This window comes from Dioscorea cayenensis, chromosome 14, assembly GCF_009730915.1.
Source record: "Dioscorea cayenensis subsp. rotundata cultivar TDr96_F1 chromosome 14, TDr96_F1_v2_PseudoChromosome.rev07_lg8_w22 25.fasta, whole genome shotgun sequence".
In the NCBI taxonomy this organism is placed as follows: domain Eukaryota; kingdom Viridiplantae; phylum Streptophyta; class Magnoliopsida; order Dioscoreales; family Dioscoreaceae; genus Dioscorea; species Dioscorea cayenensis.
The window spans coordinates 20,269,223-20,292,210 of NC_052484.1; the positions used below are offsets into that span (position 1 = coordinate 20,269,223).

General features: G+C 36.1%; 5 protein-coding genes and 1 non-coding gene across 7 annotated transcripts; 1 reads left to right on the forward strand and 5 right to left on the reverse strand.

Annotated features, from left to right (window-relative positions):
* Positions 1-589: 589 nt before the first annotated feature.
* On the reverse strand, positions 590-2,947 carry LOC120276019 (organelle RRM domain-containing protein 6, chloroplastic). Its single transcript, XM_039282765.1, has 4 exons — positions 2,683-2,947; positions 2,148-2,216; positions 1,419-1,525; positions 590-928 (listed from the first exon to the last, which is right to left on the reverse strand). Exons 1-4 carry the CDS (start codon positions 2,909-2,911, stop codon positions 839-841), a joined length of 495 nt encoding a protein of 164 aa, XP_039138699.1. The 5' UTR covers positions 2,912-2,947; the 3' UTR covers positions 590-838.
* Positions 2,948-4,030: 1,083 nt separating this feature from the next.
* Positions 4,031-6,242, reverse strand: LOC120276018 (pentatricopeptide repeat-containing protein At1g05750, chloroplastic-like; the record flags this gene model as incomplete). The annotated part of the gene is made up of 2 exons (XM_039282764.1): positions 4,031-4,606; positions 4,677-6,242. Coding segments are annotated over 2 exons (1,614 nt in total), but the record flags the coding sequence as incomplete, so codon positions are not given.
* A 1,002-nt stretch (positions 6,243-7,244) lies between these two features.
* Positions 7,245-12,013, reverse strand: LOC120275467 (oligoribonuclease NrnB). Of its 2 annotated transcripts, none has more exons than XM_039282054.1 (7): positions 11,782-12,013; positions 11,432-11,530; positions 10,797-11,146; positions 9,413-9,547; positions 8,727-8,809; positions 7,905-8,010; positions 7,245-7,824 (listed from the first exon to the last, which is right to left on the reverse strand). In XM_039282054.1, the coding sequence occupies exons 1-7, from the start codon at positions 11,873-11,875 to the stop codon at positions 7,744-7,746; spliced, it is 948 nt and encodes a 315-aa protein (XP_039137988.1). In that variant the 5' UTR covers positions 11,876-12,013; the 3' UTR covers positions 7,245-7,743. The 2 variants fall into 2 exon arrangements, with proteins under 2 accessions (XP_039137988.1, XP_039137987.1); XM_039282053.1 differs by having other exon boundaries at positions 10,797-11,160.
* A 257-nt stretch (positions 12,014-12,270) lies between these two features.
* On the forward strand, positions 12,271-13,871 carry LOC120275468. Its single transcript, XM_039282055.1, has one exon. The coding sequence runs from the start codon at positions 12,445-12,447 to the stop codon at positions 13,432-13,434; it is 990 nt and encodes a 329-aa protein (XP_039137989.1). The 5' UTR covers positions 12,271-12,444; the 3' UTR covers positions 13,435-13,871.
* Positions 13,872-17,819: 3,948 nt separating this feature from the next.
* Positions 17,820-17,900, reverse strand: TRNAL-AAG. The gene has a single exon. It is a non-coding gene; the product is annotated as a tRNA-Leu (tRNA).
* A 232-nt stretch (positions 17,901-18,132) lies between these two features.
* Positions 18,133-20,329, reverse strand: LOC120275144 (expansin-A10). Its single transcript, XM_039281646.1, has 3 exons — positions 20,089-20,329; positions 19,686-20,001; positions 18,133-18,643 (listed from the first exon to the last, which is right to left on the reverse strand). The coding sequence occupies exons 1-3, from the start codon at positions 20,240-20,242 to the stop codon at positions 18,334-18,336; spliced, it is 780 nt and encodes a 259-aa protein (XP_039137580.1). The 5' UTR covers positions 20,243-20,329; the 3' UTR covers positions 18,133-18,333.
* Between the last annotated feature and the right edge of the window lie 2,659 nt (positions 20,330-22,988).

Consider the following 22,988-nt stretch of genomic DNA (forward strand, 5'->3'; position numbering starts at 1 on the left):
TTATAAAATGTCAAAAGCCAAACAATAAACTTCTATAAATATAATTTTGTTATATTAGATACATTAATTGTCAAAGGGTGATTTGAGTGGGGTGACTTATCCGCATAATAATAATAATAATAATAATAATAATAATAATAATAATTTGTAAAAAAAAACCTATGATCAAATAATATATTTTTGCAAAAATATTACTATATAAATTAATTTATAAAATGTAAAAGAGCTAAACAATAAACTTTCAAAAAAAAAAAAAAAATTCTTCGGTAAGCTAAATGCCCTAGAACTAAATTAGGATGTATGCATGTATAATTACGTGTGCATATGTAATTATACTAAGCATTAAAATTGTGTGCATAAGTGGTTATACTAAGCACTAAAATTGTATTAAACAATTGATTACTCACTTGCATGAGTGAGATACTTCTTTCGTTCTTTTTATATGTTATTTTTTAATATTAAAAAATATTTATTTATTTATTTTTAAAATTACTCTTAACACATTATTCAATTCTCATCCTAGAATACATAAGAGAGAAATGTTAAAATACAAATTAAGAATAATTTAAAAAAAATTATTTTTTTTATAAAATTTTATAAAATAACTAAATACACGAGATTCGATTAATCACAACAAATAAAAAGACAGGGAAAGAGTACAACCCAATTCTACCACTTAATAACAAGAGTCTATATGCTAATGGAAATCTCTGCTAGATATGACTCTATGCTTATAATTAAAAAGATGGACTAGAAAGTTTACGCACAACAACATGGAAATAAAAATATATGTTTGGTGTTAAAGTATTCCTTAATAAAGGGGATTAATTGTGCCTCATCAATGTTGCTTTGGATTTCGCTTTGAATCAGGGTGCAACTCTGATCTTGGTCTTGCAACTTCAACAAATATGACCCTGCCATCCAAAAACTAAACCCAAAAAACAGAAGAAATGTTTTCATTAAAAATCACATCTAAGGATTTTCTCTTTTCATAATAATGTCACACAAAAGGTCTAAACGTTCATGGTATGAAATTTAAAGTTTAAATGAAATGACAAAAATAATACCCATCACAGTTTTCATTAAAAAGTATTCATCATGATAGATCCCCACATTTTAGTTTTAGCTTCATGAGTGCAACTTTCTTCTTCATAAAGTTGGAAGTATGAATAATGTGAATGCATATGAAATCACATGTGAAGCTGAAAGAGAGAAACGGTACAACACATAAAATTAGCAATTCGAAATGCTTTGTCAGTAAAATCCAAAGCAACTGCACATTTGAAATGATGAGACGTTCACCCTTTGTACATAAACAAGCATATGACCATTTGGAATATACTAATATGAAGAGAAGTTTGTTTATATTAAAACATATAAAATTGTAATTAATCAACAGGCAGTTTTTGTGAATATACCTTTCCGTGCATCCCATCAATGGCCTTCTTGGATTCTTCCTCAGTTGCATAACGAAGAAAAGCAAACCCTCGTGGTCTATTTGCTATTCTATCCATAACAAGGTTGACTGCATAATGAACACAAAATCATTCATTTTATGTGTGAAAAATCTTCTATATTACATTTAAACACTCCACTGACACCTTTCAAAAAGTAGATGTGCCGGAAGAAAACTCAAATAAAAACAAAAGTTGATATATTCACTAAAAAGGCTAGAATACAAACAAAGAGAATTAAGAACAAAAGAGGTCAATAAGTAAATGTATAACACTAAACAGGTTAAGAGATGCCTCATGGCAAGAACAAGGAGGAAGTGATACCTGAATAGTCCCGGTCAACAGGAATGACCATTTTTCGAATGGAAGAAATAGACATAGTCTCAAAGGTAAGAGCTAAAGACGGCGAGTCAATGGTATCCTAGGAGGATGATTCCTCGTTTCATAAAATGGTTTGATACTATAGAAAACATATCTCATTATGAAACTCTCAGTGGTTAGTGTTGATTACTCATGAGGGTACACAACTATACATTGGCTTCTCAGTCAGGCAAAGTGCAATTCATGAGCAACAACACAAGTTACCTTCTCGAGTATCTAATTTTAGGGAAGTATTTCTCTAAGCTAAGGCATAACATTAGTTCCTCAGTTACAGCCGCAAAAAATATAGAAAAAGAAATGTATGTATCTCACCTTCCACAAGCTGACCATAAGGTTGGAAAGCATTTCTTAAACTGTCCTCTGTGGTGCGAAATGATAGACCTGAAAACAACACAAATAATAATTCGTTTTGGTTTATATACCACCAATAATCTCTTGTGCACAATTAATGGCCATGAAGAAGTAAATTAGATAAAATTAATGACAAAAACAGGAAGAAAATTAATAAAGAAAACACCACTATGCAGAGAAAGTTAATTTTTTTAACATGATAATCTGTGATTTCTACTGAAGTTGTAAACAAAAACAACAGATGCAACTCATGTTAACATTTACAATTCTATTCCAAATTATCAATTGCATATGCATTGATTGAGAAAGAATGCAAGTCTCTATAAAAGGCAAAAAAGTTTTCACCTTTTTTCTTTTTTCATAAGACTCAAATTCCAATCAAAATGGCTACAAATTCTACCTTCTTTATATATAATTAGCATTCAAAACAAAAATGGTACATAAATTATACAAATTAAAGCAAACTATTTACAAATCGAGCGATTATGTGTGATACCACTGACGAAGAGCCTGGTGCGGGGAGTGATGGAGATCTTGGGAGTGGAAGGGAGGCAAGCCACCGTGGTAACGCCGATGGATCTCCTCCGAGAATGCAAGGAGAGAAAGGAAAACCTAGATGGAGATACAGGTAGAAAGGAGAAGGGAGAGGAGACCACGCTGAAGCTCGTCTTCGAAGGGATTGATGATGAAACGAGAGAAGCCGCCATGGCCGAGCTTGCCGCCATTGAAACCAAGAGAGCAAAACAAAGAAGGATAGAAGGATGCATCACTGTTTTGAAGATGGATCGATGTGAGTGGTTATTTCAAACAAGCCCCTGAAATTATATTAAATTGGGAATTAGTACCTGAAGGTGTTTTTCACAAATTGTGAATGCTGTATTTCATTTGGAGATTAATTTTAGGAATTACGAATGGGTCCATTTTGATTTAAACATTTTTGTTATATTCAGAACAGAAATGAATGTTTTTCAAATAGTTCAAGGATCAAATGAATTTTTTTTTTTTAAAAAAAATATATTTTGGGATCAATTGTAAACTTTCACCATAATAAAAATCAAGTTGATTTGCTTTTCACACTTGTGTTGTTTATGGTTTTAATTTTTTTTTTTATATATATATAAATTGGTGATAAATATTTTTTTTAAATTTTTTTTGCATTTTGCTCGAAAGGTTACAAACTCAAGACCTTTTAAACACAAGTAAGGTTAAAAACTAGTAAATTATACAAAGATGCAAAATTTCAATCCCATTGGACTTGGACAGCACTCTAATGAAACATAAGATCTTAGTTCAAATTCAACTATGCAATTATAAAAAAAAGGTAAAATAACATTAAGATCCACAAACCAAACAATTCATTAATAATATGCTAGTTTGATCACCAAACTCTGCTAATCAAAGGCACTCTGAATCAGTAACAACAGTTGCAGAAAGCTTGTATGTTAATTTACGAATTAAAGAAAAAAAAAAAACTCTCTTGAGGGGCAAGAACTTCATAATGTATCACCATCATCAAAATTTTGAAATGTTAAATAGTACAGAGTTTATGAAATCATCAACACCATAACAATTAGGACCCCAAGTCTTTAAGACTATAGATGATGAAAAATATACAAGACTTTTCTGCAAATTTCAGCAAGTATCCAAGTCTTGATTTTAATCTCAGTTTGACTGTCAAGGAAGCTAAGAAATTTGCATCACCACTCACAAATTATAAAGATAATATTCAGTTCCATTTACCTTTGAAATCATTTTCAAGTATATTGAGAACTAGAGGGAAAAGTTTGGCATGAACAGATGAATAGAGTGGATGAAGTAAAACATTGATAAATATGGCAATCAAAACTAATTGTTTTTAAAATCATTGAGATCAGAGTAAAGCATGCATCATCAAGGGTTAGCCACTTTATACATGTTAGTACATGAATGTCAGTTAGAACTGATATCTCAAAGTTAATTCAGCAAAGAATCAAAGATGCAATTCATTCTATTATTTCTGGTTCTCACCTAAAAATCACTCAATCACGTGATAATCTTTATGGTTTCTCAAGCCTTCTGCACATAATTCTTTGAATATCATGTCTCCGTCGTGTAGCTACAAAAACCATGAAACAATTCCTCACAAAGTTCCATAGAATCGAGAGAGAGCTTCCTCAAAATCGTCTGCTATCGATTAAAAACTGTTAATCAGCAAGCTGAGACAATGTGTCATACAACTACTTCAACCAATCAAGCGGAAAAGGGATCAGTGTGCACCAACAGATCAGAGCATTGAATGTCTTCATGATTCTGAGAGAATATTCATTCATGGACACACTCAAGATTTTCACCCTCCACATGAGGCTGCAATTTCAATTGCTTTGCGATCTCCTCTAATACCTCATAAATGTTTGCAATTTCCGGCTGGCTTTCATCACCGACTGAAAATTTGTGAACAACAGTGTTTAGATCTATTAATGTACATTCCGGCAACTTTTTCAGTTGTCTTACCTTCATAATTTGCATCAACTCTCTATACTTGTCCCACTGTGATGCCGCAACATATAAATTTGCCAGTGGCACATACCTCCTATAATTATCCGGTTCCAAATCAATCAGCTTTTTGCCCAAATACTCCCCTACACTGATATCACCATGAATCCTTGCAAGTGAAATAACTGCACCCCAAACAGAAGACAAACTGTCCAAAGGCATCCCTTGAATTATCCTCATTGCATCTAAAGGCCTACCAATTCGAACATAGAGATCAACTAAGCACCAGTGATGAGCAAAGCTTGGCTTAATGCCAAACCTTGAGCTCATCATTTCAAAATATCGAACACCCTCCTCAACCAATCCTGAATGAGCACAAGCAACCAAAACACCGATGAATGTAACATCATCCGGCTTCATTCCGATCAGCAGCATTTGCTCGAAAACATCAAGTGCCACTTTACCTCTACCTTGACTTCCAAGTCCCGCGATGAAAGTATTCCAACATATCAAGTCCTTCTTCTCCATTCTATAGAACAAAGCCGCTGCGGCGTCCAACAAACTACAATTACAGTACAAATCAATCAAAGTAGAACTCACATGTGTTGGCAAATGTGACCATCTTCTCAACAGATACCCATGAACAGACTTCCCGAACAACGCATACTTGTAATGAGCATACAACATCAACAGAGTCACAACCGTGGTATCATCAAGCTCAACGGAGTGAATTCTCATCTTGGAATAGAAATCCATACCTCTACGAAACATCCGATTTCGCACAAAGCCATTGAACAAGCAGGACCAAGTGACCACACTCCAATCCGTCGTCGACCAAAACAGCTTCTCAGCCTCGTCCAAGTCACGGTTTTTAACGTAACCATCGATCAAAGAGTTGTAAGAGACCGGGTCTCTGTCTGGCATTTCGTCGAACAACTGCTGGGCGAGGTCGAGGGCGTCAGCGGACACGTAGAAATGGATAAAAGAGTTCGAGATGGGGATGTAGGAGAGGAAGCCGAGCTTAAGAGCGAGGGAATGGAGGGACTCACCGAGAGGGAAAGCAGCGGAGAGCTTGGCGGCGGTGATTATGCGGGGGAAGGTGCAGGGACTAGGGCGGATCCCGATGGGATGAGAGTGGTGGCAAAAGAAGGAGAGAACGGAGAAGGGGGTCGGAAAGGCGTACGAGGGATTTGATGAGGATGTTGGAGGCGAGGGCGTCGGCGCGAGGGAAGGAGGAGTGGAGGACGACGGCGTAGGAGAGTGAGAGACGGATGGAGAGGCGGAGGAGGGGGCGGGTGAGGGAGAGGAAGGGGAGGGCACCAGAGGTGATGGTGAGGGCGTGGGCGCGCTGGAGATCGGAGAGGGTGGCGAAGGGGGAGTTGAGGAGGGGGAGGAGGGATGGGATTGGGTTTGAGGCTTCGGGGACAAAGAGGGTGGTGATCCGGCGAGGCATGGGGATGTGCGGCGGAGACCGCTGCCGGCGCCGGAGGCGGAGGTGGTGGGTTCACTGGAGGGACGACAATGGCGAGCTGAGGATCGTCGGAGAGAATGGCGGCATGGCGAGCTTGAGTCAGAGACAGTGTTTCAGGGCTACATTTGTAATTTACATTTAAATTATTGGAGATTTATATATATATATATATATAGTTTTTATTTTTCTCAATTTTTTTTTAAATTAGTTATGTTATATTTATATATAATTGATATATGGTTTTTTTTTTTCCCCTGGTGTAAAAGGCACTTATTTATTTAATATCTCTTTGAATCGTCATTGTTCATTCACATACAAGATACAACTGATAAAAAGTTAGCTTAAAGTTTTATAAAACAATAATTTTTTTTCTCTCTCTCTTGTTTGGTAGGATTGAGAAAAACTGAAAAAAAATAATTTTTTAACTATGGCGATATATTAACAAATTGAATTGTTTTATCAACATTTCATATATTGTTAAATATAGTTAATTGGAATCAAAATATTAAGCACAATATATATTGGTGTATAAACAACAACAGTAACAGGAACAAAAGCTTGTATTGGCTCTCCAAAGTCCAAACAGGTAAGTGAGAGTCCCTTATTGTTTATAATTTTTTAATGGAGATGTTAATAAACGGATTAAATTAATTGAGTTATTACTATAATTAAATACTGAACATTCTATTTTTTACTGTAGATGATATGGATTCTATATCAAATATCTGAGCATTATATACTTATAAATAAACATAGCATTATATACTTATGAATAAAACATATAAAAGGTTTTATAAAAATGTTACGATTATAGCTTTTAATTTTGCTCTGAATGCCATATAATTTTGCAAAAAACAACACCTGTTTTGACAAGAAAAACAAACAGCCCGAAAACCCTGCTAAATTATCAGAGACGTGCACAAGTCTCGGTGGAGCAAGTGGGGGCGGAGCCCGCACACACATGGACGCTGGAACCATTTGCACACAACCACTACTCATATATCCCAGAAATGTGCCCTCAGCCGAGAATCGAACTCTCACCACTTGGTGAAAAGCTCTATCGGCGACCTGTATACTAATAGACCATTTGGTCATTGGCAAAAAAACAACACCTGTTCGCCAAAAACATCATTTAAAAGAACTGCCTTCCCAGCAGAGAAAACTTACAATGTATAAAGAGAGCATTGAGGCAAACCATTCTAAGAACAAGTTCTAGACAACCACTAAGAGAAGTTCATCCAAGATAGCAATGCTAATTTACAGGAAGATCATTTACGACATGATGCATAATATAGCAGAGGAAAAGATAACTTACAAGTGTGCAGAAAGGCCTAATAACTTAAACCAGGGATTGCAATAGACCAGGATGATGAGGAATTACCATAAATTATCTCTTGTAAACTTCTTCGATACGACGCATAATTTAGCAGAGTAAATGATAACTTACATGTGTGAAGAAATGTGAAGAAATGTGAAGAAAGGCCTAATAACTTAAACCAGGGATTGAAATAGGCCAGGTTGACGAGTAATTACCATAAATTATCTCTTGTAAACTTCTTTGTGATGCTAAATACACATCAAAGTTTTTGGAGCTGTGTTTCTTCCTCACCTTTGCTACTTCACCTTCCACCTCTCATACTCTTCGCAACTTAACATGAATGAACTTGCATTTTGATGCCCACCACCTCCATATTTCTGCATATTGCATGTGGACATGAGTACAATGGGTAATTTAAACACGATTTTACTAATACGCAAGTTGAAGAAACTGCAACCTTAGAAATAATAGTTGTGTCCTCTGAGCCCAAACTTCTGAGGCTTATTTTCAGCAGCTGATTATTTTTGAGTTCAGGAACTCTGTATACAACAGCACCAACGGCCCTAGTGATATAAATTTAGATAGTGAACGATCAAAACCATGTTCTTGTGTATGGGGGATGAAATGCACGAAGGTGAGTAAATATTGCTTAACATCAGCATCCCATCTATTAACTCCAATTGACAGAACAGAAATCCATGAAAAGTGAGCCTCCATAAAATATTTTGCAAGTCTAATGAAAGATAGATAAAAAGTGAAAAGAATTTTTTAAAGAATATTAAGAGTTGAAGGCTAATGCTCACAATCAATTGATGTTGTTTATTTGCACTAGGACTTAAGCAATTTTTGATCCATATGCTTCAGATAATATCCAATCCTGTCTCTGTATTTAAAAGATGTTCAGTACAGTCCATGTATTTTCTATTTTTGTTCATTTAATTCCTTAACACTGATATGGCAGGATTACATATCCTAAGAATGCCATATCACCAAGTTAAAAAACATTTTAAAAAAAACTAAAAAAATAATTCTAAAAAAATGCCACATGGTTAATCAAGTAGAATGTGGATCATCATCAAGTCAAGAAGAAAAATAGTAATAAAATTATTATTATTTCCACATGGACCTAAGCCATCAGTTCAGAAAAATAAGAAAAAATGTTAGATTATATTTTTAATCCACTTGGCTGTTGATATCAATTGCACATTAAAAGAAAATAAGCATGTAGGTAACATAATAAAATAGCTAAAATTACAGTATAAATAAGTTAGAATTGAACCTCAGGCTTAGATTAAGACTTTTCTCAGCTAGCTGATTTCCAAGTTCACTCCTCAGGTTGGAAATAGAATCAGCATCAACAGCCTAACAAGCAAAGATCATAAAAGAAGTTGCATCGTGGTTAACGAGGATAAAGGTCTAGCTATCTTATGCATGCGGGCTTGTTGATGACTTTAACATATATGCAGATGTGAATCAACAAGATAAAAATAAATCAAAACCAGTGCAACTTGAAGATAATAAAAGCTGATAAAACATGATAAAATTGAAGATAATGAGAATCAACACAATTTACATACCCAAATCACTAAAAAAGGAACAAAAATATAAAAAAAAATATTTAATTTAATTTAAGCATAGAACTCAAAAAGAGGGCTATTTGCATAAAGATACAAGCATGGAAAATCATCAAAGTATACTTTTAAGTTTGACAGAAAAGTTATTTTCAATTTCTTCAAAACCGAATCGCACCAAAGACTTATAGTGCATTTTAAAAAATTACAAGAAAAGTTTCGCCTTTTGGATTCTTAAATTCTATCTGAACCTAGAGGATGTCAAATCAACTTTCAGCTCCATTTCAGAGAGATTACTTGCTATTTTGCATAAGAAAATAAATGTAAAAGTAACAGTAGAACACAAAGAACATGAGAATAGCTCCCCATAAAGAGTAAAGGAATTTATCCATACCAGACAATGCCCAAACTCTCCACAGGCCAGGGCAATTTCATATGACTGTGCAAGAACTTCATCAATTAACCTCTGCTTTTTTGACAAGGACTCTTGGCCACAAGAAATAGTAAGCTCCGGATCTAAATCTAACAACTGTTCAATATCCTTAATGTTTTAGAACTTTGAAGGAAGGAAAAGAAAAATTTTGAACAATATTGAGAACATTGTAACTTCCTACAGCACACTACATAGCTACCATATTCATGCATCTCCTTTTAGCTGGGAGAAAGGCAGAGAACAATTTTAAATAAGCCAAACTCATCAATAAATTGATGGATTGATAAATTCCCATCTTACACATGTCAACGAATTCAATATCAAATTTCAAGTTCAGTTGTGAATGGGATCTCATAACATAAAAGCATGTTTAAAAATGTTTATCCACACTTATTAGCAGAGATCATGTAATTTATTTTATAGCAGTATAGCACAGCCATAATCTGCATCATAGAATGGCACTACATAGTGCAAAGTACAGATAATAAATTTGAACCGATGAAATCACATCTACAAATGATGCCCAGAGCTAAAGTATACTGGTACTAGGAGGCTGAGCTTCAATGGAGGAACCACTATATTTATTTGTGCTTGTAAGTTGCAAGGGGAAAGGGAATAGGAGAATTGATATTATTCTTAAAGTCTAAGCAAAATTCTATGCTATGTTGCTCACTTCTACAATGACAAGTCATCAGTCTCACAGTATTCTTTTGCGTCAAGATTTTCAGGGAAAGAATCTTCAGGTCCTAAAAAATTCATACTATGTCTCAAAAATCCATCTTCTTTACTTATATAAGTAAACTTAACCCATCAGCATCAGGAATTTTGTTTAAATCTAATAACAATGCTTAAATAGTAAGAAGAAAAAAAAATAAAGCATGCATCTCCTGCAAAGATTCCATAAGGATTAAGAATTTGAAGGAGCACGTTGTCCCTATGTACCTATAACCCTTAAACACATATTGAGGAGAAAACCACTTTTTTTTCTGGTTTCTCAAAAAATAAATGCTGCAAATTTATCTAAGTTGTCTCGTGGCCTATGGGCTATGGCCTTCTATCAGATCTGTGTTCTCATAATCATCATGTAAACAACCTTCTTAAATACAAATATGAAGTGATAAGAATGCAATGCATGCAAACTTTCGTATACCAGAACTCATAAACAACACATTTTGAATGTTCACTAAATTGGATGCCTTTCGTATGCATGGTTGTGACTAGTTCACCAGAGACACATAGAAACAAAGGTTCAAAGCAATTGCAATTGAAAAAAGAAAAGTGCATTGACATCCAACCCAACAATTTATGAACAAAGAGCACCACGTCTAGAATAGAAGTTTCTAACCTGATTGAATAAAGCTGGATTCCGATTGACGTTGTATTCTATGTTCAAATCATTTAAGCCACTGCTGAAAGCTTTGCTATGCGGAAGCTTCCACCTCCACAAATCTCCATCTTCGATAAATTTAAAAAGACGATTAACCTTTTCAAACTTCCCATTGGGAACAAGGTCAAACTCACATGAAGCATCAAGGTCTCCTTCAATTTTTAATCCATGAGCATTTTCACGAATTTTCTCCCTAAAGAAGTCAAACGCAATGGTGGCTCCACTCCGGTCCATGTCTATGATCTTAGTCACATTCTCATTCAGTGACGCATTTCCATGAAGGGCTTCTAGAGCAGTTTTGTGATGATCTAAAATCGTCACACTAATAAATAGGAAAATTAACAAAGAAAATGCCAAACATTCGCAACAATTTGCAAAGTAAAAGAAAAAAAAATAACCTGGAGAAAGCTACAACTAGGGAATCCTTAAAGTGCACACAAGCATCCAGAAAAAAATCAACTTTAAAGCATACAAAAATAATGACTACATATTTGCATGCAAAATGTGCTAGAAATTACACACACACAAATCTATCTTGCTTGGACAAAATATATATAGATGATAAAAAAATGGACGGAAATTGAGCTGCAAACCTATCCACTTTGGAGGATAGTTCAGCGACAAGCCCAGGAGGCCCAACAAAATCAAGCAGAAAGACATCACCAATATCATCCAAAGGAAGACTATCAACTCTGCAAGTAAACAAACAACACAAAACGAAGTTAAAATTCGGGTTCTGATTAACAGTATGATCAAATTCTCACTGAACAAAACAAACGTCGGAAAAAAAAATTCAAATTTCCGGTTCACGTTGCTAACAGAGTCAAATTAACAGTAAGAACTACTGAATGCGCAAATAGGTAGGTGGAGGGCAATCGGCAGCTGCAAAGTATATCCTTCCCCATCAATCAAACGAAACAGAAGATGAAGGAGAGACATGGACCTGATAGGATCGTAAACGGTGTTGGGGAAGTAGAGGACAGGGAGCGACGTGGAGGAGAAGTAGAGATGAGCAGCGAGGGCGGCGAAGGCTCCATCTGGGCAAGGGTAGTGGTAGAGGACGGCGGATTTCTTCACAGTGTTCATGGCCTAGCGGTGGCGGAGAGAGGCGAAGAAGGCGGAGGGATTTCGAAGCAAGAAACGCGAGGTTGCGATCATGGAAATCAATAAAAACCCTCTTTCCGATTTCTAGTGTGAAATTTCAAAAAGGTCAAGGGGCGTATCAGCAAAATTACAAAAACTCCGAAAGTTCAATCTTAGACAACCATCTTTTCTTATTTATCCGAAATGCCACTGAATCAAGACCGTCCATATTGATTCCAACGGCCATTATCTTAGTACAGTTTGACGATTACATGGGCTTTTCCGGGAATTCAAATTTAACCCGCGTATGATAGCAAAATATTATTAAAATCCACTAAAATAAGCGCCGCACCCGCTTCCGTTGTTCCATTGCTATCACACGATGTCTCCTCCTTCTTCTCCACCGACTCCAACGAGCCCCACTCTTCGCTTTGCTTCTCAAACCCGCGATTTCTCCTTCGCTCCTCCCCGTTCTCCAGTCCTCACCGCCATGCTCCGATCTCCGGCTCCGTTTTGAGAGGCGATGATGGTCGGCGCCCTGGCGGCGTTCTTCGTCCTCTTCGTCCCCATGGGCCTCGCTGGCTGGCATCTCTCCCGTAACAAGGTTCTCTTCTTCAGCGGCGCACTCTTCATCTCCCTTGCCATTGCCGTCCATCTCACTCCCTACTTCCCCTCCATCTCCCGCCTTCTTGTTCCTCTCCCTTCATCCTCTCCCCCTGTCCTCTCCCCCATCTCCTGTCTCTCCTCCATCCACGACGTCTTCTGGTCGTCCCATGATCCGCCATCCTGGTCTTGGTCCCGATCTAACCCCGCCCTCTCATGTGGCTTCCAGAAACTCACACGCTCTGACGCCTCCGATCTCCTCAACGGTTCACGGATCATCGTCGCCGGTGATTCCCAGGCCCGCCTCCTCGCTCTCTCCGTCCTCTCCCTCATCCTCGACCACACCGCCATGGACACAGTCCGCGCCGACCTCTTCAAGCGCCATAGTGACTACCACATCTCCGTCCCTGAGAACGGTGCAGATCTCGATTTCGTCTGGGCGCCATATGAATCGAATCTCACTGAAACCCTAAGGAGGATCGAGGTGAACGAGAGGTATCCTGATGTAGTTGTAATGGGTGACGGACTCTGGCACATGCTGCATTTCACTAGTGCGTTGGATTACGGTGTGGCGTTGAGGGATGTTAGGAGGTCGGCAACGGGGACTGGGAGGTCCCGACACATGTTCTGGCTGGGGATGCCGACGCTGGTGAGTGCGAAGCTCAATACGGAGGAAAAGAGGATGAGGATGAACATGAGTATATGGGCATCTTACGAGCAGGAGGTGAACAGCAGTGGGCTGTTGAGGCAGTTTGGCGGGCCATTTCTTTTGCTGGATGTCGGGCTTTTGAGTAGAGGATGCGGGAGTCGGTGCACAGTGGACGGAATGCACTATGATGAGGTGGTTTATGAAGCGGCACTTCATATAATGCTCAATGCTTTGCTGATTGAGTCTCACCAGAGGATTTGAATATGGTGATGGTTCAGGCTTGGACCGGATCTCTGTTCCTCTGGTACTTGTTGGATGTAGAAGAGGTGAGCAATCTAATTTTTGCATTCTCATTTGTAGGGAATGCTGAAATTTTACCTTCTGCGGATTACATAGAGCTTTGTGATTTAATTGTGCTAATAGTAATTTCATTTTCGCATCACAACATAATTGCTTGGATCATTGTATCTTGTATGTCTTTTGGTAATGATTATTTGTAAGTGAAATTGAGCATGGATTTTGCTCCATGCGTCATTGAAGATCCAACATGATGAAAAATTTAGAACAGACCAATGGTATAATGTTGGTATAGTTCTTACATGTTCTAATTTAACATTTCCTTCATACTTGGACAACTATCAAGAATTTAATCCAAGGGCTACATTGAAGAAAAATATATTCTAACATGGGTTTATTCACTTCTTATTGTGATGATAGCTAGGGAAATAATATATATTTGGTTTTATAAATACTTGTTAATTTTAAGATATGATCTATATCTTTTTAAAGTACATTGTATATATTGGTTACCCATCGCAAAAGTTATAAAGCTTATTATCTTGTTAAAATTATTGCTAATCAGCCTATTGTAAGCTGTATAATGTGTAATTACTTGGTGTAATCTTGTATGGCATATGTAGGGTATTCATTAAAATAACTTTGATTATTGTTCATTTGAGCAAGTTGGTTTCATGACCTTAAATTATTTTTTAAAAGGTGATGATAGATTTGAGGTTATTCATGCCTCACAACCAGTGTGAATTGTAACTTTGCCCGCATCTGATCCCCAATACTTGTTCACCCCTGGATGATCGTGTTGGGTGAATTGTGACCTCGTACAATTGATGTACTCTATGTTGGTCATGTGTATGCTTTGAAGCTAATATCATTATTTTAGCAACTTGGGAGAAGATTTTTGTTTGATAATGATTTTAGATTATCACCCTTCTCACTGTCAATAATAGATGATAAATCTTCAATGATGATATTAGCTTCAAAGGTTGCTTTATGGATGTTATCGGGAATTAATTGAATCTTGTAGTTTCCTGGTTGGGAAGTTGTTTTAATGATTAAAAGTTGTATATTTTCGCATTTATGGAAAGGAGGCTTATTCCAAGAAGAAAAAGAAATATATTTGCATGAATACTGGCTGCTGAGCTCTTCTTCTACAAACAATGCTCTATTCTAACCACTCAAGATGCTACGGAAGATGCAACCCATGTTACATTAGACCCATCATTTTATAATGTGGAATGCATACCATGCTATCATATCTATTTGTTTTAGTCTTTCCATTTTGTTGCCATTCTTGTATGAGAAGACAAAACTTGACTAATAATCTAAACATCATGCAATCCATGTTTCAAAACTCCAATAGCATCGCTCTTTTCCTAATTTGTCATCCTCCATGAAACACACTGCATAGCACCAGTCCTGATCTGATGTTGAATTTAATCTTTCTATTTCTTTTCAGTCACATTTGTTATAGAGCACAGATCTCATAAGATAAGGGACCAGTCTGTTATTTACTCCTTACTATGAAGATCCATGTGCCTTTGGGTTATCCATGGGCCCCTTCCTGTAAAAGGTGTTCTTTCTAGAAAAATTGGCCTTAGTTTTGCATGCAAGTGCTGATTAAATCCAATCTATAAACTACTTGTTTTCCTATTTGATATTACAGGATTGTATTAAACCTTATGAAAGGGGCATACTTGTTACTCATCCATGATTTGTGAAGGTCATTGATTAACGTCTTAATCTATTTTAGTGAGAGCCATGCTCTTGCCTTAGTATGTTGCAGCTCTTAGGTTTTCTAGATGTGCTATGTGAAAGTTTTTGTTTTATTTTTATTTTTAGAATGAAATTCATGGTTTCTACCTGCTAGTTAAAGATTGAATGCTTTGGATGTGGGCTAGTGCAATCTTTGCCTAAAGAAAATCAAAAGAGAAACTTCAAATACTTTCAAATGCCATAGCAAAAGAAGAAAGAAGAAGAAATTGGTAATATTTAAGTTTGTTGAACCATGCCCATTTTGGATCACATCCCTTAAGACCTTGTAATTAATATTTTTTCTAAGATTGGTTGTGGAGAGTCCTGTACAAACATGGTCAGAAAAAAGTCAATTTTGGATTCATTAATTCTAGATATCAATGTGAATTGGCTTGAAAATGCCCATTCATCTGTACTCTGTAGAATATGTAATCTTTACTCACACCTTGTCGGTTAGACCCTTTCACTTATGGTCGGCTGAATGGCCCACATACTTTTATTTATGACATTTTGGCCACAAGGTTAATGTAGTAAGGGAATAAGATCAAGACAGGCGAAATGGATTAAAAGTGGGATGATAGGAATTTAAGCATTCTTGATCATTGTTCGGTTGATCTCGTTTTGGATGCAATTATCTGTCAATTTTTTTATTTTTTGCGAATTGTAAAATGGCTATAATAACTTAATTCTCTGGACATGAGAATTATTAATACACCTCCAGGATTTGGGAGGTTTTTTTAGCTTATTCATGAGAATAAACACTGCAACTTTTGGGAGGAAAATAATAGACAATCCTACTATCCCTCCTTGTGAACAGGCCTTTAATTCTAGAATTCATTCCTTTGCAAAAGATGGCCCTAATGATTAGAAACTTCCTCTGCACATTCAGTTAATTTAATTGCATTTCATTTGAAAATTATGTTATTGTCTTGCAACTTAATGACACCCAAGCAGGCACATATCTGTTGTTCTTTCTTGTCAGGATTTGCATCCTTTCTTGGATATTAGAACTGCATTATCTTTGCAAGATGTTTTGATAGCAAATGCTTCCAATGAATCGTTTAGCTGATTTGCCATGTAACACGTGGCCTAGGAGTATCTCATACCCTTGATAGGTTAGGCTGTATCTGATTTGCTGATTAGTATGGGCCAAAATAGGTTGCCCTATGTTTAGCCTTGTCTATAGCATGAAAGGTAGGGACTTCCCTTTTAAGATTTTGCAATCTTTCCTGAGATGTGGCTGATTCACAACATAGGTTATGTTCATATAACTAGACCACATGCTACTAGGGAATCTTGAGAGTATTAAGCTGCTTTTGTTTTCAAGATATGGAGATGAGATCTGAACATCATTATAGGGTTTCACACAACAGTTCATATCCAGTCAGGCGACTTCAAAGATAAAAAGGGACGATTTGGATGATTATAAACAATAATTTTGACCTTTAATGTGCAGAAGTAAAGGGTCTGGCATGCTACTTGATATGCTTTTGCAAAAGTTAGAGGTGTGAAAAGGGTATTTCTTTGGTTCATTGGTTTCTTTTACTTATTGTTTGATGCTGTTCCATGCTATCTGTGACCAATCTTATCTTTGTTTGTGAAATCCTGCTCCTGCTGCTTTAAGAAATAGAGGACTCAAGGTTCGGAAACCCATTCTGCATTTAGAGATCCTCTGTCGCTGGCAAAGAATGGGTTAAAGAATTCATTTGTAGCCGACTTTATCTTTATCGACAAAGTACGCTGCAGGGTCACTTCTTTGATGATCGATACTGCCACTATCAAAGGTAATAAGATGAGGTTTGAACTTTAAAGTCGGCTTTTAAAAAGAAGTTATCTTGCATTTAGTCATCGTATGTGTAATTTTTTCTCAGATGCTAGAGGAACCTAGCCATTTTATGTTCTCACTGATGAAAAAAATACGATACATGATGATTGGAATTCCAGCAATAGTTTTTCTTTTCTTTTTTGAACTGGTCTAGAGTATAAAATGGCTTGTCACCTTATCTGATGCCTTTTGTTTCTGGTGTTCAAATTTAACTTGTTGTCCATTTCAAAGGTTATTTTATTCGAAAATTTGAATGCAGGTATGAACTTGGACCATTCAATATGTTTTCAAAAAAACATTCTATAGATCTTAACTTAATTAAGCAGATATGTGAATATAAGAAAGATTTTTTGTTTTTAATTTCATTATCTGGATTTTGTAAAGATTTTTTGTGCTATGTTTGTTCAGTTTTTTTAATGCTAGCAAGTTTGATGATGTTTAGTTTTGTTCAAATCGGATGTTTGTTCAGTTTAGTTGTTTATTCAGCAGATATGTCAATATATGTTTTTTTTTAAGCATAACCATACAGGCTACTTAGAAGGAAATGCATTGGAAATTTAGAGTGCTTTCTTGAAAATATTAAAAGGATGATTTTGTCAAAATTAAAAAAAATAAGACAGATGGGACTGACTGACGCTTTTTATTCTGGTCATATAACTTGACTAAATAGAATGAAGATTCCTCTTTATTTATTTAGGTTTTTTTTTTTGTGTATCATAGTTTGCTACAAATAATTTTATTGTTTTCAAAAGGAAAAGAAAAAGAAGGTATATGTTGAGAGTGGGATTTGAACCCACGCCCTTTCGGACCAGAACCTTAATCTGGCGCCTTAGACCAACTCGGCCATCTCAACAGGTTGGCAGGTGTTTGGGTACCAAATTTTAACATCTAATTATTAATTACACCTGTAAGTCCTGTGTGTGCTACATGAAACTAATGCAGTGGGGGCTTCTAGCTTTTTCTAAACTTTAACCAGCCAGGAACATGTGGGATCACACATTCACAAGTGATCAGCCACATGTCCATATGCTTTAAAGATGCTTCACCTTCATAATTATAAAATTATTGTACCCACATGTAACAAATTGTAAGAACTCCTGCAATTTTGCTCTTTCAATTGAATCAAATAATGAATTATTACCTTGAAAACAAATCTAAGTCCTTCATAAGATTAAATACATACTACTACCACCTCAAAATTTTCTCGTAATAATAGTATCCAATTCAATTGAACAAACCCATATAAACAAGCAATACAACACTGATACAAAAAAGATAAAGAGTCATCAAAAAGGAAATTGCTTGCCAATGTAGGTCCGGCCAAAACTCCAGTCTTTGGGGGCGACGTTGTAGGTGGTGAGAGTGACACCGTCGCTGGTGGTGACTTCAAAAGAGAGAGCCTGGCCTTTAAGATCGGCGTTGATGTGCCAGTTTTGGCCCCAGTTCCGTCCCATGGAAAGCCACCCGGTCATTGATCCCTTGATCTTCACCGCTGTTACATCACCGGCGCCTGCCACATTGCTGATAAGCACCGAGTAAAAGTATCCCTGCCCGGCGATGGTGAACCTCAAGCCCCCCTCCCTTACACACTTTACTCTGCAAAACTAGGAGTTATATGTTAAAACTTCAATAGGAGTAGGAAAGACTTGACACAGAAGTTTATCTGGAAAACTAACAAGAAATGTTTAGGAAATTTTTTTATTTTTATGCCAATAACGGTTAAAAATGCTCAGGTTTTCAGAGTTTTGGCACAGACTACATTCAATTGTAATTGTAAATAATTCATACAAAAGAATATGATTAAGTGCTCGATTACAGGTTTATGGATTGTGACCGATAAAAAAAACAAAAAAACAAAGGAATCCAATTAGGTGTGATGTCGCATTCTCGCCGATGAGATACATTACTAAGGCATCTTCACATTGTCTTATATAGTTTTATAGATCCGGAGAACATCCATTGTCTCCAAATCATAATTACTATGATTTTCAAATGTCTGCTAAGGCTTAGACAAGCATGCATTCATTTTCCACCTACCACTCATACATGCCAAGATTTCCATCACAAACAACTCTTAAACCAGATCTAAGAAGACAAATAAACTATTTATGACAAATGACAACACGAGTTACTTTTACCAAACATTAATTTCTTTTGATCATTAATTTACCAAATATTTCAGTAACCTTGCAATGCTAGTGATTCAATGACAAAAGGTTCAAATTTCAAACCTATAAGTTCATGGTGCTTTTAGTCAAAAGAATGTTGACTTTATCACTAAAACTAACTCAAACCAGTATTTAATTCAATTCACACAATTTGTGTTCTGATTTGCAAAACTACTAACCAAAAATGCAACTTCACTAAGCATTTTATTTTACAAATCTAAGATACAAAAGTAAAATCAAAATAAGAACTGGAATAATTACAACAAAATTAGAACCACATATCAACATTGTTATTGCCCCCAAAATAATAGTATAAAATATGGTGATTAGGAAAACATTGAATATTAGAGCAATTGAGAACAAAATGTACCAAATTAAAAGGTTTAATTAATCCAAGAAACTAAAAATTTCATTTTTAAAAAATAAATAAATTGCAAATAAATCACCAGAAAAGAGGAAAGAGTTCTAACCGGCGGTACTGGATGGGCATGACGCCGGCCTTCCAGATGGCGATCTTCTCAAAGGCGGCGATGGGCATCACGAAATGGTGGTTCGGAGGGTTGCAAAGCCCGCCGGCGTCGGAGGGAAGACCGTAATTGGGCGCGCAGAAGTTGGTGGCGGTGACGGCGATCGAAGTCCCAGCTATGCAAAACCTCAGCTCCTCCACGCACCGCACCTCGTAGCACCCTCCGCACGCCGCCCCCTTTTCAAACAACGCCTCGCTGAGCCCGGCTGTCGCCATGCCATACCCAGCTCTGCTTAGATCCCCATACCCGCATGCACCTCCTGCCAGATCCATCCAACATTGTTAGCAAAACAAGAGATTAGGGTTTGAGAAGGTGATGGTCTGGGGGTGATGGATGAGTGACTGACCGACGGAATCGCGTGGATCGGCGGCGGCGTAGTAGGAGGCACGTGCATGGCGCCACTCAGTGAGCGCCGCCGACGAGTAGGAAGACGGCGGCCGGGTAGCTCCGGCGAGAGGGAATAGGATGAGAAGGAGGAGTGGGAAAGGGAATTGGGGCATCGTAGTGCAGTGAAAATCGAGGGTTTGGGTGGCGGAGATCGCGAGCGAGAAGGGAAAGCGAGTGAGAGCGAAAGACGACAGTGTTCAGTGGGGTCTCACTGTTTCTTCTTTTTTTTCAAAAATGAATAAATAAATTTTTATTTAATTTACTTTTGTAAATTTAAATATTAAAAAGAATTAATTAATTAATTAATTAATAATAACAATAATATGTATAAAAAGTAAAAACAATAGGAGATATTCACTTCTTAAAAAATTTAATAAATATTCATTTTATTATTAATTAAATCACGAGTTAAATTTATTAAATGACGCAACGGTGCAACCATGCAAGTGATTGAGGTTGAGATTATTTAAGTTTTTTTTTTAAATGGACAAACTACCGTAGTTTTAAGGATTTATTATCGGCATGGTCTTAACATTTATCTGATAAATTACATTAGTAAAACATTTATTAGTTATACTGCACATACTCTCATTAAAGGTGCAAAATTAAGTTTTAATACTTGCTCTCAAGAATTGATTTTAGGTGTCTCTTTTCACATATTAGAGACTTTTGTCGTTGTATGTAGAGGTGTTTGACTTATTTAAACAAATGATTTCATGTTTAAATTTTAAATATCAAAAACATTTATTTGTAAACATTAGTTAATTTGTATAATTAATTTCGTCAATCAATTTTTTTAGTGGGTATGAACTCAAAATTATATCTTTTGATTTATTTATTAAACAAACCGAATTCATTATAAGTCAAAAACCAACTTTAATAAAACAATAAAAGCAAGTCCTTCAAGCCATAGCTTAGCAACATTTTTTTCTTTTTCCCATTTTTGGAAAAAAAATCATCTCTAGTTCTAGACGCCAAAGAATTATTTCTCTCTTCTTGGGATCTCAATGGCTAAAGAACACAGGCCGGCAAGCTTTCGGTTAAATTGATTCCTTGGTATACATAATTATAAACATTAATTAATTTGTATGATTAATTTATAGAAGGGAAAATAAAGAACTTTGTTTCCTGTTTTTGGAAGCCAACCTTCATCTATCTATCAATCTATTCATTTTGAAGGTGGTCACCTAAGTATTGATCCCAATACCATGAAATATTCTTACACTATTCCTTTCCCTTAATAGTTTAAGTTTTTTTCTCATCTAACTTACCTTTCTTTTCTTGTACTACCTTTTCTTTTTTTGGTTCTTAATTAGGAACCATGTGAGTTGTTTCTCACTCCTACTCCTAGAACTCTCTCAAGCTCAAGCTCAAGCTCAATCTCAAGCTCCATGCTTTTCAATTTATATTACTACCAAACTTTGTTTTTCTCTTTTCCTTTATTTATTTCCCTGTCTCTCTTCTTCAACAAGAGAACATTTTTGTGTTTATGTGTGTGATTTGTATTTTGTATTTTGAGCTTTTTATTGAGTATATAAATAAAATTTCTTTGTCTTTCTTATGCAAAAGATCTTCAACTTAAAAATTTACAAGCTTATTTAGTAGCACAATGTTCAAAAATAAACAAATATTGTTGAAAATAACCTCACATCAACATATAATGTTTTTATTAAGTATATTAAGATATTATTTGCTGTATTTATTATATACAAGTCTTGTACTTTTTGTTCATCTCATGCATTGGGTGATGGATTACAATTTACAATGTTGATTGCCATTACACGTACAGTATCAAATTTTGCACTTGTGAATTTGAAACTCCAAATAAAAGTTAATGTAATATTTTAGTTTGCATGGGAGAAACTATATTAATTGTCTTTTTAGTTTTCTTGTTTATATTTTGTTATCCTATTGGGTGACACATATACTAATGGGAGGCACATATACTACAATGGGTGAGTGAGATAAAACGTGACAATCAGGCTAAGGCTGAAGTGAGCTAACTCCAAAAACCTTTTTTCCAATTCAAATTGCACACTATAATTTTTTTGTATGAGGTTAAAATCACTAGTAATTAGGAATAGTGGGCTAGTCCAATAGTAACTATCTGTGGATGTAATTGAAAGATCTCGAGTTTGAATCTCTCAGTATTACAATTCATATTCAGGTCCCTACTATGTGAGAATTATCCCTCGTTCTTCTCTTTATAATTGCATAATGGAGGGTTATCCTCAGGAGGTCAGTCAAGCTACCATAACTGGTATATCTCTTGATCTTGATGTATGGTTATTTTCATCCTGGGAGATGGCCGGTCATATTCAGAGTTATTACTTTTAATATTAAAACAAGAGATGTCGTAAGCGCTCTAGCCATTTATATAATTTATGATTTTTTTTATTATTTTATAAAAATGACATATGATAATAAAAAAATATTGATATTTATTTATTGAATGATAAATAACAAAATACAAGAGAAGTATTTGATGCATGGAAGTAGGGTTGAGGAGAAGGGAGAAGCATAAACTAGAAAAGGAGGAAAAGAACCCATCTTTGGATTGAGGAAAAAGGAAAGGAAAAAGGAAAAGAAACAGCGCAAGTTGTTGATCTAAAGATGCTGGGGTCCAGCACAAGTCATCCTGTTTTGCCACGTGGATTCCTTGGGCACGTGTCAAAAGCTGGCCCATCGAGATTGGCGTTGTTCTCAGACCCCCAGTTTTCCACGCCGAGTTTTTGCGTTGTCGGCCGATCTTAAACTGCTATGACCCTCTCTAGGCTTCTTAATTAATCATCTGTTAATAAATCATTACTGCTTAAAAGATTTTTTTTCTTTTACAAAGGGGACAAGCCATGAAGTCAG

Bases quoted from the DNA above. Each gene is read 5' to 3' on its own strand.
- LOC120276019 (XM_039282765.1), bottom strand. From the start codon at position 2,911: ATGGCGGCAAGCTCGGCCATGGCGGCTTCTCTCGTTTCATCATCAATC. The intron at 2,217-2,682 runs GTATCACACATA...TGTTGTTTTCAG, and splicing joins CACCAGGCTCTTCGTCAGTG to GTCTATCATTTCGCACCACA. The intron at 929-1,418 runs GTATATTCACAA...TTTTGGGTTTAG, and splicing joins TTGATGGGATGCACGGAAAG to TTTTTGGATGGCAGGGTCAT.
- LOC120275467 (XM_039282053.1), bottom strand. From the start codon at position 11,924: ATGAACACTGTGAAGAAATCCGCCGTCCTCTACCACTACCCTTGCCCA. The intron at 9,548-10,796 runs GTTAGAAACTTC...GATATTGAACAG, and splicing joins ATCCAGCTTTATTCAATCAG to TTGTTAGATTTAGATCCGGA. The intron at 8,011-8,726 runs GTTCAATTCTAA...TTATATCACTAG, and splicing joins AGTCTTAATCTAAGCCTGAG to GGCCGTTGGTGCTGTTGTAT.
- LOC120275468 (XM_039282055.1), top strand. From the start codon at position 12,445: ATGATGGTCGGCGCCCTGGCGGCGTTCTTCGTCCTCTTCGTCCCCATG.
- LOC120275144 (XM_039281646.1), bottom strand. From the start codon at position 20,242: ATGCCCCAATTCCCTTTCCCACTCCTCCTTCTCATCCTATTCCCTCTC. The intron at 20,002-20,088 runs GTCAGTCACTCA...TGGATCTGGCAG, and splicing joins CGATCCACGCGATTCCGTCG to GAGGTGCATGCGGGTATGGG. The intron at 18,644-19,685 runs GTTAGAACTCTT...CTAGTTTTGCAG, and splicing joins ATGCCCATCCAGTACCGCCG to AGTAAAGTGTGTAAGGGAGG.